The sequence below is a fragment of the Enhydra lutris genome, unplaced genomic scaffold (genome assembly GCF_002288905.1).
Source record: "Enhydra lutris kenyoni isolate GAN:26980312 unplaced genomic scaffold, ASM228890v2 scaffoldscaffold29, whole genome shotgun sequence".
NCBI classification, from domain to species: domain Eukaryota; kingdom Metazoa; phylum Chordata; class Mammalia; order Carnivora; family Mustelidae; genus Enhydra; species Enhydra lutris.
In genome coordinates, this window is record NW_019154113.1 from 17,382,451 (window position 1) to 17,399,533 (window position 17,083).

A 17,083-nucleotide genomic window follows, 5' to 3' on the forward strand; every position below is an offset into this window, starting at 1 on the left:
ACAGGGTGGCAATCTGGCTGAACAGCCTTCTGTTAATCTTAAATTTTGAACTACATGAATATGTTTCCTTTTTAGAACATTAATTCACTGAAATAGGAAAGAATGTGCCTTTTGGAAAAGATTAATCATTTCCATGGAACTATTTTCTTAAAGGGGGTCTGTCTGCTATCTGCTGACTGTCTGCCAGACAACAGATGGGAGCCCTCCCATGCTGCTCAGAGGGCAAAGTCTCAAGCAGGGGGACAGCCACTTGGCAGCTCGTAAGCACAGCCAGGTGGCACAGAGGGGAGTGTGGGCACTCGATGAACCACGTGCACAGTGAGACAGGCACCCCTGGGAGGCAGGGGCAGAAGGTGTGGGAAGCTGAAGAGCAGGCGTCCGCTGGAGCCGACAATGCCTCTGGGTCTCTCTCGTACCGAAGCGGCTCTCCATCCTGGCTATCACGTTCACTCCGATTTTTATCTTCAGGCACCACTGATGCATCCTATTTGGGAAGCCGCAGACAGATGGCTACACTAAGGAAACCCCCTCTTACGGACTGGTCCAGGGGCGCCTGGGTGTCAACCCAGGCTGAACCCTCGGTTGAGGGTTCGACTCTTGGTTTTGGCTTGGGTCGTGATCCTGGGGTTGTGGGATCAAGCTCCACGGTGGGCTCCCCACTGGGCCGGGAGTCTGCTTCTCTCTCTCTCTCCCTCTGCCCCTCCCCCAGCTTATGCGCTCTCTGTCTCAAGTAAATAAATCAATCCTGGAAAAAATAAAAATAAAAGGCAGGATTTAGCCGGCATGCTCCCCTGGCTCTCTGGTGGGGCTGGGGCCAGAGAGCACTTTGCTAGGGTGGCTGCATGGAAGGGGGGTGGAGGGGAAGGGCTGGCTCTGTAAGTGGCAGAGGCCTGAGTAACAGGGACTGAGAAGACCCAAGAAATCCCAACTTAACCCTCAATGTAACAAGCAAGGGCTGTGACCAGGCCAAGAGGAAAGGTAAGTAGCTAGATGTCCTTATGGATTAATGTCTGTGTCCCCCAGATTCCGATATGGAAGTCTAATCCCCATAAGTGAAGGTATTTAGGGGGGGCTTTGGGAGGTCATTAGATTTGGATGAAGTCATGGGGTGGAGCCCCATAATGGGACTGGCGCCCTTATAAAGGGGAAGAAGAACACAGAGCCTTCTCTCTCTGCCATGTGAGGACATAGCAAGAAGATGGCAGTCTCTGAAACGGGAAGCAGGTCCTCCACTGGACATCAAATCTGTTGGTATCCTGACCTTGACTGGACTGCAGAACTGTGAGGGATGTTTGTTCAACCACCCAGTCTAAGGTCTTTCTGTTACAGCAGCTTGAACTAAGACAGGCTGGTTAGAGCATGGCCAGAAGGGCATGATGGGGGCTGCTGGCGGTAGGAAATGGGTTTTTATCCTTTAAATATCCCATATAACACAGTCACCAATTCAAGTCACCACAAATTCAGACTGCTAGTCACTCAACGTGGGCACTCAGAGCTCCTCAGCAGAGACAAGATCAAGAAGCTGAGTCTAACATGCACCAGGCACTTAGAAACTGCGTAACAGAAGAATTTCAGATTTTAATTAGGGGCAGTGAGCACTGGAAACCCAGTACTCTGTCCCACTTCAGGAAACTCTCAGTGTAAACTGTGCAGGGCCAGGAACTCCCAAATTTAGACCCAGTCCCTATTTTCAAAACTCACATCTCTCAAGCAGCAGAATCTGTATCCTTCTTCAAAAAAAAGCATACAATTTCCTTTTAATTAAAAAAAAAAAAAGAAATTTATGGTTTTGCTGGTAGCAAGCAATAGGTCTAGCTGGATTTGCAGACAACCTCAAGTACTTAATGAACAATTACTGTGGTTTGTCCAAAGGGATGGAGCTTTCCAATAAAACAACAGGCTGAAGTTTTAGGCTACTTTTAGAGGCTGTCTGGGAGGGGACTGGGATGCTGACTTGCTGGGGGGGGGGTCTATGGGACCCATCAGTAGTCTGTGGGAACAGAGCAGAAACCAACGGTCTCTGGCCGCTAAGAACATTGGAAGGTTGTCCCGGGAAATGCAGGACATCCAACTGTCCTGAAGTAATATATGAAACCACAAAACAAAGAAAGAAACTCAAGAAAAATGACTAGGTTCTAGCTTTGTGACTCTCAATACAACACTTAACACTCTGGTCTACTGTTCCCTCATCAGCACAACAGAGCACATATGGGGTCTCCAGTGCTTGCCCTCTATGACACTGTCACTGGCCCTGTGACCAAACCAGGCTCTGCTTCCTTATGTATAACAAAGAGGATTAAATCTGGAAAAGCCATTGAACAGTGAAGAAAATGGACTTTGGATTTAGGCAAGCAGAGTCTCAATTCTTAGCCCTGTGTGACCAAAAGCAGGTTACTTGACTTGAGTCTTATTCTCTTCACCTGCAAAACGGAGCCAATAATGTCTCTTGTAAGGACTGTGGAAGGATCTCGCTCACACCACCTTATAGTATGTGTAAACACCAGTCTTTTTCGTCCTTTCTTATTCCACGTTCAGCAAATGTGAGAGAGGGATGTGAATATCCTGAAATGCCCATTTAAAAAAATTAAGCCTTCAAAGAATGCCATCAGCGGTGACATCAAATAACCTCCATCTCCTTCGGACAGAAGAGGGCCAACCTTCTGATCACCACCTCTGTCTCCGAGGTGGTCAGGTAAGGCCTGAAAGGGTGAAAAGAAGAGGCTTGGGGAACACTGGGCACTAAGCACAGAGCATGGCGGTCCTATGGGCGCCATCTAAGACGGGCTCTGCAGCAGCAGCAGCAGCAGGAGACAGGCGAATAGTCTGGGCCCCCGCCAGCAGGCACGAGAAACCCCCAGGCTGGGAGACTGTGCCGTGACAATGCAGTGAGCTCCCTAAGGTCCTGAGTCCTGGCCCCCGAGGCAGTGCAGGAAGAGGCATTACTCTAAGGTGCAGTCTGAGCTCTAAGTTAACCACAGAAATAAAGACTCATGACATGTGAAAATGACGCCTTTCCATGGGAGGATGTCACCTGGGGGGGCACAGCGCGGGCCCAGAGGCAGAGATGAGGGAGGGGCTCCTCCCACACGAGGGAGAAGATGCTGCGCTCCCACCAGGCTCAGCTAGCACACTTCCCATGGCCCCAACCTTCCCCGTGCCAGTTCTAGAACGAGAGTAATCCCAGCTCAGGCTCTCCTGCTCCACAAGCAGGCGCAGAAGGCAGTGGCTTTCCTGTATGGAGAAACTCATCACTTACAACACAGCAACTGATCTGTCTGTTCCTCATGAGAAGAATGTATTTAAACCTGGAAAGAGTCAGAAATCTGAGATATTCCACACATTGTCAGCTTTGCCTTCCACAGACGTGGTGCCTCCCCACTTTGGTGAAGGGCCTTGTGGCTGTGCTGGAGCAACAGCCATGGGGAAGGGGGTGCTCTCCCTACTAGCATGCACCAGGTTCATGATCTGGGTTGCGTCCTGTGCAAACAGAGCTGGGACTGTGGCAGTGAGGGAAACATATTCTGAAGGCGGTGGGAACCAGGAAACTTGCCTATAAAAAGGTCTCTGGGCATGAAAACCCTAACAGAGCCGGGGGCAACTCTGGTTCTCATCAAACTCGGCCCTTGTTTGCCACTGACCACATACCCTAACTGAGGGTTTGGCCCTGTTCTAGCTTCGGCACCTCGTCAGCAAGAGTGAATGCCACAGGACCTCTGAAGCCTGACGGTGCTAAGGATGAAGACTCTAGGCAGAGAATGTCCTAGTGGTGGGTTCTAGGAAGCAGATGGGCCCCCAGACAGCGCCTGGTCCCTTGAACTGGCTACATGCGGGAAGTAAAGGTATGAGTGGTTGGGCACGCAGATCCCCACAGAGGAAGCCAGGGTCCTCCCACATCTGCAGTGGCCACATGTATCACAGGCCGGCAGGTGGCACATGTGAAAACCAAGCCAATGCTAGCCATGAACCTGGGACACCCCCCACCCCTAACTCCACCAGCACCCCAACAGCAGCAGGGGGCAGGACCCCAGGGCCTGACCCTTCTAAGGCTCAGAGTGGGCTCTGTGGCAGGATTGGCTTGGCTTGCTTCAAGCACTGCAGTTCAGTAGCCATGGACCCTCAGACAAACTGGGACAGGTTGGGGACTTTGATGTTGAGATCACCAATGTTGATGTTCCGAGGAATCTCCGGTAGATTGATGTTTTTCACAGCAGACACGGCCCGGGCAGGAGCTGCTGAAAGGCCACCCTGAGGAGAAATGGGAAGGGACATGAGACACACGCTCAGTGTCATCTGCCCAACACTAAGAAACAAAAGTGACAGAGATCTGGAAAGTGTCCACACTGAGTACACACAATACACGTTTTGATTTTTTCTCTTTATTCCCCAAAGGTAGCCAGCACGATGATCCCGAGGGTGACGGGGCCGTGGGGTAGGGACCCACACTCTGCACTCCTGAAGGGGCTGTGTAATATGCAGCGCTGTAGCCCCAGCATCGAAGAGCGCCCGCACGCCAAAGGTGCTCAATAAATGCTTGCTGCAATAACTTGAGACGGTTCAACTGAGTCATAGTATGGGGGGCACTTTTCAGGCTCCAACACAACACCTTTCCTGAACAGACTGTGTCTTAGAGACTAGTGCAATCACAGGGAAATTCTTACAAGGAAAAGGAAATTCAGAGCTTAGGGCCAAATGCTTGCTGACTAACACCGTGAGATGAGTAAGAGTTGGCTTTGGAAATATCATGTGGCAGCGAGATAGAAGGACAGAGGTCTGAGGTACCCACAGCCATGGAAAGGCTGGTAACAAACACAGGGGAAGGCGTCCGTGGTGGGCGCTCCCCTCTGGCTCTCCCACAGTGCACAGAGAAGGGGAGAAGCCAACAAGATTCTCAGAACCGTTTCCTCCTTACTGACTGCTTTCAGGACACTGACTCCAGTTCCACTCTCGTCCAGCATGTTCCATTCTTCTGCTTTCCAAACCCCTTGCCTCTGACTCACTTACTATTCCTGGAAGCTTCCCGGCCTGCCTCCCTAGAAGAACTATCGTGCTACTCTAACTGTGGTCTGGAAAAGGTTCTTCAGCAGGACGACCAAGCCTCATGGACAGAGGAATTTCTGGTTTTGCAAGATCAAGTTCTGTTACAAGAAGCAAGAAGCTCTTGAAGACACTCAACTCACTAAAGTGGTAACTTATTCTGCTGTTTCTGCCACACGTGAAGGTTTATGACCATAGCCTCTGCTCTCTGGAAAGGCTGATGGAGGCGATGGAGAGACCTCAGAGGGGTAGGATGGAAATAACTGTGAGCTTTTTTTTTTTTTAAGGTAATCTCTATGCCCAATGTGGGGCCTGAACTCACAACCCCAAGATTAGGAGTCGCACACTCCACCGACTGAGCCAGCCAGGCACGCCTACTGTGAGCACCAGGTGGGGATGGGCTGGGGTATGTTATTTGCAAATCCAGCCAAACTCTGCTACAGCTGAGGAGAAGGCTAACTGGAAATAAGGCAACTGGCATCTGTGAGGTTCTGAAAGCCACCATGAGAAATGGCCGCTGGGAGATTGGACCGCCATAGCACTAGGAAACCACATTGGGACCAGAGAAGGGCATTCTGGCTCCCTCCAGGGTACACAAAGCTTTGAAGGGAGGAATGACAAACCACAAACATGGGCCATAATCCCCCAGGCCCGGAGCTGTTCATCTTCCTGAGCCAACTGACTTTTCCGTTCACACTTTTAGCCTTAATTCTTACGTTTTATTTTCAGCACTGGCCTTCAAATCAATTGGTTCTGATGGACTCAAGGAAGAAAGAGGACTGTAAACATGTCTAAGGTTCCCCAGCAACACAAACCAACACATGCGTCCATTCCCCTTCTGCCCCAGGCTCTTCAAACCGGCCAGGGCAAAAGGACGGACGTGACTCACCTCGGATTTCTCCAGCCTGTTTTGAGCTTCGATCTGAGCGACGATTTCATTCATGTTGGTTTCCAACACCATCCCACCCATCACCACCTCCTGAAGGATGTAGTGCACCTAAAGGGGAAGTAAAAATAAGAAAGGTTAGAGCACCCTGTGGTAGCTGGGGTGTGGCCCAAATGGGCCACATGCAGGAAGTGAAGGTATGAGTGGCTTGGGCATATGAGACCTCATGGCCTCTCTGGCACCAGCCCAGCAGTCGGACCCGACACCAGCTCCTGATTCCCAACAGACACCTGAGCCCCTGGGTTATCGACCTCCCAAGTGAGCCCAAGCAGATGGCCCCAAACCCTGGCATTCCCTAACACGGATCTCTTCCACGAGCAGTGACAGCTGAACTGCCTGGCCACACTCAAGGCAGGGAGGTGGTGGCTAAGAGCACAGGCTCTGAAGTCAGACAGACCTTGTCTAAATTTCAGCTCTGCTCTCTGTTAGCTGATGATCCTGGGCAAATTATCCTTTCAGTTCTCCAGCTTCCTTCCAGAGTTGTGGTGAGGACTGAATGCGATAACCTGTATCAAACACCTGGCCTGGCATCTGCCCACAGCAGCTTCTGAATGAACTGGGATGGCCTTCATTACTAGTATCGGCATCATCCTCACTGATGCATTCCGTCAGTGCAGCTGTGGCAGAACAAGCCCTGCCCAGTGGGATGTCTCCCAGGGTTCCTAAGACAGACCTTCCGCCTGGGCTCCACCGGATGCAAAATTCCTTTGTACTTGTCCTCATCCCTTTCTTAGAGCTCAGGTAAGAAACCAGGCTCACACCTGGGCTTGGGTCCATCTAGCCAGTACTCCCTAGCAAAGGTGAATCTCGGTGTGCCAGCAGAGCCACAGTGCTGACTCAACCACTGTGCTCCACGGTAGCGGGAGGGCTACCACGGAAACCCCCAGAGGGTCAGGTCAGAGGTATCCACGGGGTTCTGTAAGCAGGAGTGGGACTTCCTCATTCAAGTCAAACCCTGTCAACATGGCCTTCATGGTGCTTTCAGTCATGCTGGAAAGACCACAGGTACCACCTCATATTGTTAAGTAAGCACTAAATGAGCAGTCTGAGAAGGAAGAGGGCAGTGGTTAGAGAGACCAGACATGTTTACTGAGATGGTGGGAGGACTGAGCCGGGCTCTGCCATCGGAGAAGGATGTGAGGTGAAAGGCACTGGAGAAAGCAATTCGGCTGGTGTAGGGTACAAGGAACATCAGGGTCTGGCTGGAATGGCAGATTTACCAAGAGGCTAGAGACAATGCTGACAAGGCAGTTTGGGCCTAAAGTCTGGGCACTACTGCCATTTGGGGACGGATAATTTTCTTCTGGTGGGGGCGGGGCTGTCCTGTGCATTGTAGCATGTTTGGCAGCAACCCTGGGCTCTGCTCACTAGGTTCCAGGAGCACCTCTCCAGCTGTGACAATCCAAAATGCTTCCAGACATGGTCACGTATGTTCTGGCGAAATCACCCCCAGCTAAGACACACGGGTCTAGCATCTAGACTGAACCGTGGAGGATCTGAGCGTCAATTTACTCTGTAGGCAACAAAGAGTCAAGACAAAAGATGTGTCTGTGCGTTTGTGCATTTTTGGGCACATCAGTTCTCGGGCACATCAGTTCTCTGTCTTTTGCCCAGAGTTAAGTGGAGGGAGCGCATTAAGACGTAACCAGGGTCCATCTTCTGGCCTCAGGGAGGAAGTGTAATGAAAGCATGCTCAGCAAGGGGTCTGCTTGAGATTCTCTCTTTCCCTCTGCCCCTCCCCACTGCATGCTCTCTCTCTAAATACATAAATAAATAAAACCTTAAAAAGCTTATGTTTAGAGACACCTGGGTAGCTCAGTCAGTTGGGCATCTCCTGGGGTTCTGGGATTAAATTCCACATTGGGATCCTTGCTCAGGAGGGAGCCTGCTTCTCCCTCTCCCTCCTGCCCCTCCCCCTGCTTATGTGTGCACACGCTTTCTCTCTCTCTCTCTCTCTGTCAAATAAGTAAATAAAATCTTTAAAAAAAAGCATATGTTTAAACACAAAGTATGTATGCTTACATGGGGCTTTACAAATCACTTTTCTTTCTTCTTCTTCTTTTTTTTTTTTTTTTTTAAGATTTTAGGCAGAGAGGCAGGCAGAGAGAGAGGAGGAAGCAGGCACCCCGCTGAGCAGAGAGCCCGATGTGGGGCTCCATCCCAGGACCCTGGGATCATGACCCAAGCTGAAGGCAGAGGCTTTAACCCACTGAGCCACCCAGGTGCCCCTCTTTCTTTCTTTCTTTTTTTTTTTAACAATATTAAAAAAAAAAAAAGATTATTTATTTATTTATTTGACAGAGATCACAAGCAGGCAGAGAGAGAACGGGGGTGGGAGGGGGGGGAAGCAGGCTCCCTGCTGAGCAGAGAGCCCGACTCGGGGCTCAATCCCAGGACCCTGGGATCATGACCTAAGCCGAAGGCAGAGGCTTTAACCCACTGAGCCACCCAAGCGCCCCCTACAAATCACTTTTCTGTCTACACAGACACACTCATGCAGCACTCTTAAATTTTATACAACAGGAATTATTTCATTACTTAATGCAAATGGAGATTTAACAGCAAAAAGCTCATATTTAGGTAACTAACAAAATGTTAAACAAGACTGATCTTAAAATTATTTGTTAGGGAACTACACTGTTTTTATACTTCCCCATCAAGAAATCAGCCTCTGAACATAATGTGGTGGTTCCTCAAAAATTTTTTTAAAGAAGAACAGCCATATAACCAAACAATTTCACCACTGGGCATATACTCAGGAGAATTGAAACCAAGGATTCCAAAAGATACTTGCACACCTCTCTTCACAGCAGCATTATCCACAGAATAACCAAAAGGCAGGAGCAACCCAAGTGCCCATCGGTGCATGAAAGGATAAGTCTGACGTATGCATACAAAGGAATATTATTTGGTCTTAAAAAGGAAGAAAACTCGGACACCTGCTACTGCATGGACGAACCCTGAAGACATTATGCTAAATGAAATAAGCCAGAAAGAGAAGGACAGATATGGCATGACTTCCTTATGTGAGCTACCCAGTAGCCAAAACCAGAGGCAGAAAGTAGAACAGTGGTTGCCGGGGCTGAGGGGAGGAGGGGACGGGGACTTGTTTGATGGGAACAGAGTTTCAGTTGTGCAAGATGAAGAATTCTGGATCCAGAAGGGTAGCACAACCACATGAATATGCTTAACACTACTCAAAATGAAGATGGCAAGCTTTACATTACATAAAATTGACCAGTCCTCCTAGTATTTTATTCCTTCGTGGGGGAATAATTTATTCCTTCGTGGGGGAAGTAAAACTTGTTGAGTATCTACCGTATGACGAGCACTTCATACGTAACTCATTTTAATTTTAGAATAGCCGTGTGAAGTAGGTAATATGACCTTCACTTCATATACAAGGGAAGTGAAATATGGAAAAGTCGATCAACTATTTCGATGTCACATGTATCGGTAGCAGCACAGAGCATCGAGTCTAGGTCGGCCTGCCTCTGGAGCTCACGTTCTACATCCTTTCCACCAGGACGCCTCAAACTCCCAAACTGTGTCTTCTACCCTGACCACGCCACACCCCTAGTCCATATGGAAGCATTTTAAGACTTGCCTTTGGTTTGTCAGAGATCTTGTATGAATTCTTCCATGCTCTAGCCCAGGGCCTAGAACACTGCCCAGTGAGGAGGAGGCACGCTGACTGAATGAAAAGGCTTTTCGTAAGTCTGAGTAGCATATTCCTGGGCTTTAGGTGCTTAGAAGGTGGACGGCAGTGTGGCAGTGGATGCTGGAAGGAGAAGGTGTAGAAGAAGGCCTAATACAGACTACCATGGGGACCAGCCTCTGGTTAATAGAAAATGTCAGTTAAGATTTCTGATTTGAACACTGCATCATGAAATCATAATTTTAAAATGCTATTCGAGATGTGTTCTAAGTGCGAAAAGGAGAAACAAAAATGCAAACTCTTGTTTTCAACAAAGCTGGAAGACAACCAAACTCCCAGACTCTAAAACAGCCACAAAAGCTGTCAAAAGCGGGGAGTTCAAACGAGGTTCCTTTCCTTTAGAGAAAGAAAAGAAGAAAGGATACTACAGAGAGGGGACATGGGAGCTGGGGAGAAAGACCTGCCGAAATAGACTTCCTGTAGGTAAAGGACGTGCTCTCTGGGACCGAAAAGATTCCTTGTTTTGAGAGGCAGGAACTTCATGGACCTGGAGCTGGAACTACCTGGGAAACCACACAAAGCAGCTATGTTCGCCTCACAGATGCCCATCTTTGCTGGCGGGAGAGAGAGAGGGGGTAGATGAATTCACCCAGGACCCTCAATCATGTACAGCGGCAGCCAGTGAGGAACGCAGACTGGGCACCTCTTCTACACAAGCATCCTGCAAACAGCCAGTCCCCGAAAACCTCACCTATTTAAAGAGGAGTTATAAAAATGACATCTTCACAGGATACAAAGATACAACAAAAAAAAAATTAGGGAAGAAACTGGAAAACCAAAGGCAGACTAAGACTAAACACCGGAAAACACTGCCACAGAGCCGATGAACGGCAATAAAATCTTTTTTGCAAAACTGAAAAAAGAAAACCATGAGGCAAGAACTCAGAGCAGGAGAATAAGCGTTCATGGGAGAGGCAAGAAGACGACAGGGAGAAGAGAGGCGTGACTGGCATGGCTCAGGGAAGAAGCGGAAGGGAAAAACAAACCGAAACGAGGGTAAAACAAAAAGGAACAAAAGGGAGACAAGATACTGCGGAAAGCACGGTAAGGAATAAAACAGAGGGACATGGAAAAAAAGCACATAAAATCAAACAGAAAAGGGGTTCAAGAGAAGAGAGAGCAAACGGAGTTCCAAAAGACAGCCAAAGCCCGCAGCGTGCACAGAAAGGAGAACTGTAACTGTGGCGAACAAACAGGCACAGTTGCTCATAAACATTCCAGGAAGATCTCCTTCAAGATGTTTCTGAAACAAAAGTATCCACGTACGAAAGGGACACTGCATCCCAGGAAAAGCTGGCCCAGAACAGTCAGCGCCAAGCCAGACCCAGGCAAAAAGATCAAATCACATAAATGAGGGACAAATTCTTGAAAATTCCCATAGTAAAATTCAGGGGTAGCAGAAAAAGATGCAGTTACCTACATAATTCCCAAAGAGAGGAAGTACAACCCAAGAACTGCTCCTAGGGGGCTGCTGAGCCGGAGTGACAGCATGGGAAACACTGTTCCCGAGAGTCTTTCCGGAGAAATCTACAAAAGGAAACACCTCTGCCAGCCAAGAAGTGAGGGGAGACAGACTGGGCACCAGAGTATGCTTACAGGCAGGGCCAGTTTGAGGGGGCAGAGCAATAAGAGAGGCCCATGCTATGTGCCCTATGACGTCGAAAGGCTAGCGAAAATCAGAAGACTTGGGGCCAGCAAGATCTTTCCTGCTGACCAGAGCTGCGCGCCACTTTTCCTGCACTGAAGTCACCCATATGCATCAGTTTCTCTAAGCACAGGGAGACTCAGACCCCGAGAAGCAGTAAGTACATCCTCCTTCCGGATGTGAGGAGCCTCCACCTCTAGTGTTCTACAGCTATCTTGCCCAAACCCGATTCAGCTTCCTTTCCTCTTTTACCTAATTAGGCTTTCCAAAGTGTTCGTGAACCTTAGTTTTCATAGAACAATTCTTTTGTTCATTATGGTTTATCTGTATATCATTAAGTTACGTAATTACAATACCAGTATGACTGGAATCACCAGGTCTACGAATGCCACAGCTGACGTTTGGTCAGCACAGTGACTCATGTGCTATAAACGAGCAAAGGATGAGGAACTAAAAGGGTCAGCTTTCCAGCTGCCCAGGTTCATCTGACAAGTCAGGGAAGACCCCTTCCACTGAACGTGAAGTGCACTGTGAAAGAGGAACGACATTTCTTCAAGTGCAGACTGAGGGGACATGAGAAGGTTGGAGGCTGCTAAGCATGGGTGTGTACAGAAGGCAGCCGAGAATCAATACTACACACACACACACAGGAATATGACTCAGCAGTAAAAACAAATGAGATCTTGCCATTTGCAACAACACAGATGATAGACCTAGAGGGTATTGTTCTAAGTGAAAGTCAGAGAAAGACAAACACCATATGACTTCAATCACATGTGAAACTTAAGAAACTAAACAAAAACACAAGGAAAAAAGAGACAAAAAAACACACTCCTAAAACCAGGGAACAGAGCGGTCGCCAGAGGGGAGGTGGTGGGGTAGGGGTGGAACACAGAGAGGATCCAGAGCACACTTACCATGGGGCGCACTGAGTAATGTACAGAACTGCTGAACCATTTTATCGTACACCTGAAACTAATCGAACACTATATTGTTAATTACACTTGAATTTAAAAAAAGAATCAATACCAAACTCCTGTACCTAAGAAACTAGATATAGTCAGATCACAAAGAATGGTCCTGTTAAACGACCAGGAGGTGATGGATGGCCTGACCTTGAGGACAACGGCAGAAACACAGGTGAGTACCTCAGAGAACACTGAGTTAAAAGTACCAAACCAACAAAGAGGCACGGGAAAAGGAAATCTAAAATCTGAGTCATGTAGAGGGCAATAAAAACCACAAGATCAGAAGAAAGCAAAAAGCTTAAGGCCCTCAAGAGCCCTAAACCCAGCCTAACATCAATGGCACTGAATAAACAGTAATTATCAAGTAATAATAATTCATTGTTCTCTGCTATTTTGACAACCATCTAAAACAATGACAACAACAAAACTCATTCAAAAGTACCTGTTAAGAGAATTTAAACAAAAGCACTACTGATTTCTTAGTGCTTAGTTCTCAGCAAATCTAATGGTAATCTGACCTAGGAATAGTAACAATTTAAGAGTTTCAACGAACGTGAGATTAAGATAACCCCAATAAACCAACAGGCCAACTTGATGTAAGAGGAAGGCAACAGAAAAAATACTTTGGGTGATGAAGGCGAAATCTTAACAGGTAAAATGCTGGAAACTCGTATTTTACAAGATCAAAGAAACAAATTTATGACCACACTTTATTTATTTATTTATTTTTAAAGATTTTATTTATTTATTTGACAGAGATCACAAGTAGGCAGGCAGGCAGGCAGAGAGAGGGAGAGAGAGGAGGAAGCAGGCTCTCCGCTGAGCAGAGAGCCCGATGTGGGGCTCGATCCCAGGACCCCGGGATCATGACCTGAGCCGAAGGCAGAGGCTTTAACCCACTGAGCCACCCAGGCGCCCCATGACCACACTTTAATGAGGAAAAGCTGGTGTTTATAATTCAGTCCTATTTGAATTTTTCTTTTAAAAATCCCTCAAACAGGGCTCCTGGGTGGCTCAGTGGGTTAAAGCCTCTGCTTTCAGCTTAGGTCATGATCCCAGAGTCCTGGGATCGAGCGCTTCGTCAGGCTCTCTGCTTGGCAGGGAGCCTGCTTCCCTTCCTCTCTCTCTCTCTACCTACTTGTGATCTCTGTCAAATAAATAAATAAAATCTTTAAGAAAATAAAAATTAAAAAAAAAATCCCTCAAACCAATCAAAAAGTAAAATACTGTTGACCACAGAACAACACAGATTTGGACTCTGTGGGTCCACTTATATATGGATTTTTTTTCCCATAAATACACTCCAGTACTGTTCATGTATTTTCCTTTCCCTATGATTTTCTTAGTAACACTTTCTCTTCTCTGGTTTATTTTATGGTAAGAATATGGTATAGAATACATATAACATACAAAATATGTTTTAATCCACCATTTATATTATTGATAAGGCTCGGGGACAGTCAGAAGTTAGATGCGGATTTGTGCTGAGGACCAGTGCTCCCAACTCTACATTGTTCAAGGGTCAGTTGTAATTACCAGAACCAAAGTACCTATTTCTCTGGAGCGCCTGGGCGGTACAGTCAGTTAAGCATCCTGTGTTCGGCTCAGGTCGAGGTCCCAGGGTCCTGGCATAGAGTCCTGTGGCTGGCTCCCTGATCAGTGGGGAGTCTGCCTCTCCCTCTCCCTCTCAAATAAATAAATAAGATCTTTTAACAAAATGTCTATTCCTTTAAAGGCAATCTAGCCTGCTATCAAGCCTCTGTACTACCCTCCCAACACATGTGGACAGTGGTCTTCCTTTATTTATCTTTCCTAGGAAGCTGTCACATTGTCCTCCCTCCCCTGAAGATACAACTTCTAGAACTGGATCCTCTGGGCATCTAATTTGGCCTCACTGCTCTTTCGTATGAATATAAATTAACTGTCTGAGACCTCACCCGTCTTGTTCTCTAGAGGCAATAATAAGCGTCCTTTGGGATGGGGATCTACAAGTTTGTGGCTTGTAGTGCTCTCCCAGAAGTTTTTCTGTGACCCAGTTCATGAATAGTTGAAATAGGAAGAACAAATCTGGGGCGTGCTGATGATTCCACAGTGCTTAGGTACGGTTCTGGGGCTCCAAGGAAGTGTAACTCTTCTGTTCTGAAGACCTTGAGTCAGAGGTTCTGGGCCAACAAAGGCTTGGCCAGCAGTGACACTGCAAAGATGCAGAGAAATGGGAAAATGACACCAGGACCAGTCAGAGGAGTTTAGTGACTACTGAACCTGCTGGGACTCCCTGAAGTAAAGAAAGCCCTTCTCCAAACTAGAACAAGGGCTTATACTGCCGAAGACTCAGCGATTTCTAATTCTAACCTGGACTACCTGTTACCATTCTTTATGTTGATCCTGTTGAGCAATTCTGTAAAAATCAGAGACATTTCTTCTAGGATTGGAGGAGCTGAATACCCACAGCTTGGGCCAAGTAAACTCAAGAAAGGCTAAGGGCTCTCTGGGCCAAGATAATCACCCTCTTCTCAGTGATAGTACTGGGGCCTGTGGGCATTTCTACCAAAGTACTTAATTCAGTCCTTTTTTTACTTGTCTGCCTCTTTCCCTCAACCATGATTTTCCTTGAGAGTAGATTCTTTTTCCTTTCTTTCTTTCTTTCTTTTTTTTTTTTTAAGTTTTTATTTATTTATGGGGCGCTTGGGTGGCTCAGTTGGTTAAGTGACTGCCTTCGGCTCAGGTCACGATCCTGGACTCCCAGGATCGAGTCCCACATCGGCTCCCTGCTAGACAGGAAGTCTGCTTCTCCCACTGACCTCTCTCTTCTCATGTTCTCTCTCTCTCTCAAATAAATAAATAAAATCTTAAAAAAAAAATTTTATTTATTTTAGAGAGAGAGCACAAGCAGGGAGAGGAACAGAGAGAGAGGGACAAGCCAATTCCCACTGAGCACAGAGTCCAACGTGGGGCTCAATCCCACAACCCCGAGATTGTGCCCTCAGCCAAACCAGGAGTTGGACGCTCAATCGAATGTACCACCCAGGCGCCCTTGAGGGTAGATTCTATGCCACATTCATCTCTGGGTCTCCGATGCTAAGCACTGTGGTTGGTAACAGCAGAGCCTTCATAAATGCTGGCTGAGTAGATAAAAGCAGCTCATCTTAGTCCAAAGTCCTGACTGTGAGAAGACATGGGCTTTCTGAGTTGGCCTGGCACTGAGAAACAAGCTCTACTGCCCAGGACTCAGAGTTCACCTCTACAGATAAAAGTGGGTTAAAATAAACTTGCTAGTTTCATGTCAGGATCGAGAGTCTAAGCGGGAACAAAAAGTATCACTTCAAGGATAGCGATGTTCCTTAGGGACATAGCTCTGGAACTGCGGGGGATGGAGACTAGTTGGTTTCAACAACCCTATCCAAGGACAGAGGATTCCGGGATCTGCCAGAGTTCTGTTCCTGGTTACATCTCTCACGGAGGTAAAAAAAGTTCCGAATCCAGTCCCAGGTCAACAGAGATCATCATTAAAATCAAACTGATCTGGAGCCTAAAGATAACAAACAGGACATCACTTTTTCATCTAGTCAAAACACACTCTTCACACCTTAAACTGGCCATGTTTCATGAGTTTAAGCACTAAACTTAACAATGAATTTTTCTACAGATACAATAAGTAAGGTTCTCACGCTAGCAGCCCACAGAAGTGGACTGAAATCCATAATGCTACCTAGAATGTAGTACCACCAAGCAGCTTTGCATCTACATCTAAATACCACAAATAATACTGCTTCTTTAGTAAAATGCAGTTCTATATTGGGACGGCAGGAACCTATCTAGCAGAACTCAGGCAGAGAGGATTGGTAAGATGTTCTGAGACACCAGTGGCACATTAAGGCACACCATACTCCAAGCTTAATCATGACCACAGAAGCCTCTAGATGAGATCAATCCCTTCCTAGGTTCTTACATTGGAGGACAAAAGCCTGTAGTACAACAAAAGGTAAGGGCTCCATCCCCACTTTCATATTGTTCTAAAAACAACTGTGTCATCACACAGAAGACAGTAAAACACTAACCAAATACAAGAGAATGGTCATAGTGCTTGTACTGGAACAGGAGGATACCAATATTTTAATACTTAAGTTTTAAGGAGAAGAATCACTGATAAGATCTACTACATTGAAAGCTAAGTGCTGGGGTGCCTGGCTGGCTCAGGTAGAAGAGCACGTGGCTCTTGATCTCGGGGTTGTGAGTTCGACCCCATGCTGGGTATAGAGATTACTTAAAAAAAAAAAAAAAAGCTAAGTGTTGATAATTTTTTTTTACCTCTTCTTGGCTTGACTGGTTTCATTAATTCCTAGGAAAGACCCCTGGAGAGTAAGGAGGGAAGAAACTCTTGGTAGGATGAGATGAGCAACACCTCCTTGTCCATGCTGGAGGGTAGTGGCTCTGAGCAGGCCAAAGTGTGAAAGGACATTGTAAGTGGGCTCAGTACTGATAAGGGGAAAAGAAAATCATTTGAGAGTCATCTTGGCACAGAGTCAGCCTCTAGTTCCCATATTATTAACTTTAGAGAGAAATGAAAAGGGGAAGAGGACATAAAAAGGCATTTCAGAAACCTGATATCTAAGCTGTCTTCTCTCTTTTCCCTACTTTCATTCCAAAGTCCAGTGTTTTATCAGTGTTTTAAAACATGCTGAGGACTGCCCGTCCTCATCGCGGTGGCTTGCCTTTCATCTCACCTGTCTACAAATGAACCATGGTAATTAGACTCAACAACCATTTGCTGA

The 17,083-nt window shown here is 47.0% G+C and overlaps 1 protein-coding gene across 4 annotated transcripts in view; it reads right to left on the bottom strand.

Annotated features, from left to right (window-relative positions):
- Positions 1-3,272: 3,272 nt before the first annotated feature.
- The window catches only part of LOC111152579 (AP-3 complex subunit sigma-2), a 47,612-nt gene continuing 33,801 nt past the window's right edge, over positions 3,273-17,083 (bottom strand). For 2 of the 4 annotated variants that reach the window (XM_022511068.1, XM_022511071.1), the window contains 2 exons: positions 5,924-6,031; positions 3,281-4,245 (listed from right to left, as the gene is read on the bottom strand). In XM_022511068.1, the coding sequence (XP_022366776.1) occupies positions 4,117-4,245; positions 5,924-6,031 (237 nt within the window). In that variant the 3' untranslated portion in view covers positions 3,281-4,116. Of the gene's footprint in view, positions 4,246-5,923; positions 6,032-17,083 lie in introns of all 4 variants that reach the window. The other 2 variants (XM_022511067.1, XM_022511069.1) reach the window with 2 other exon arrangements.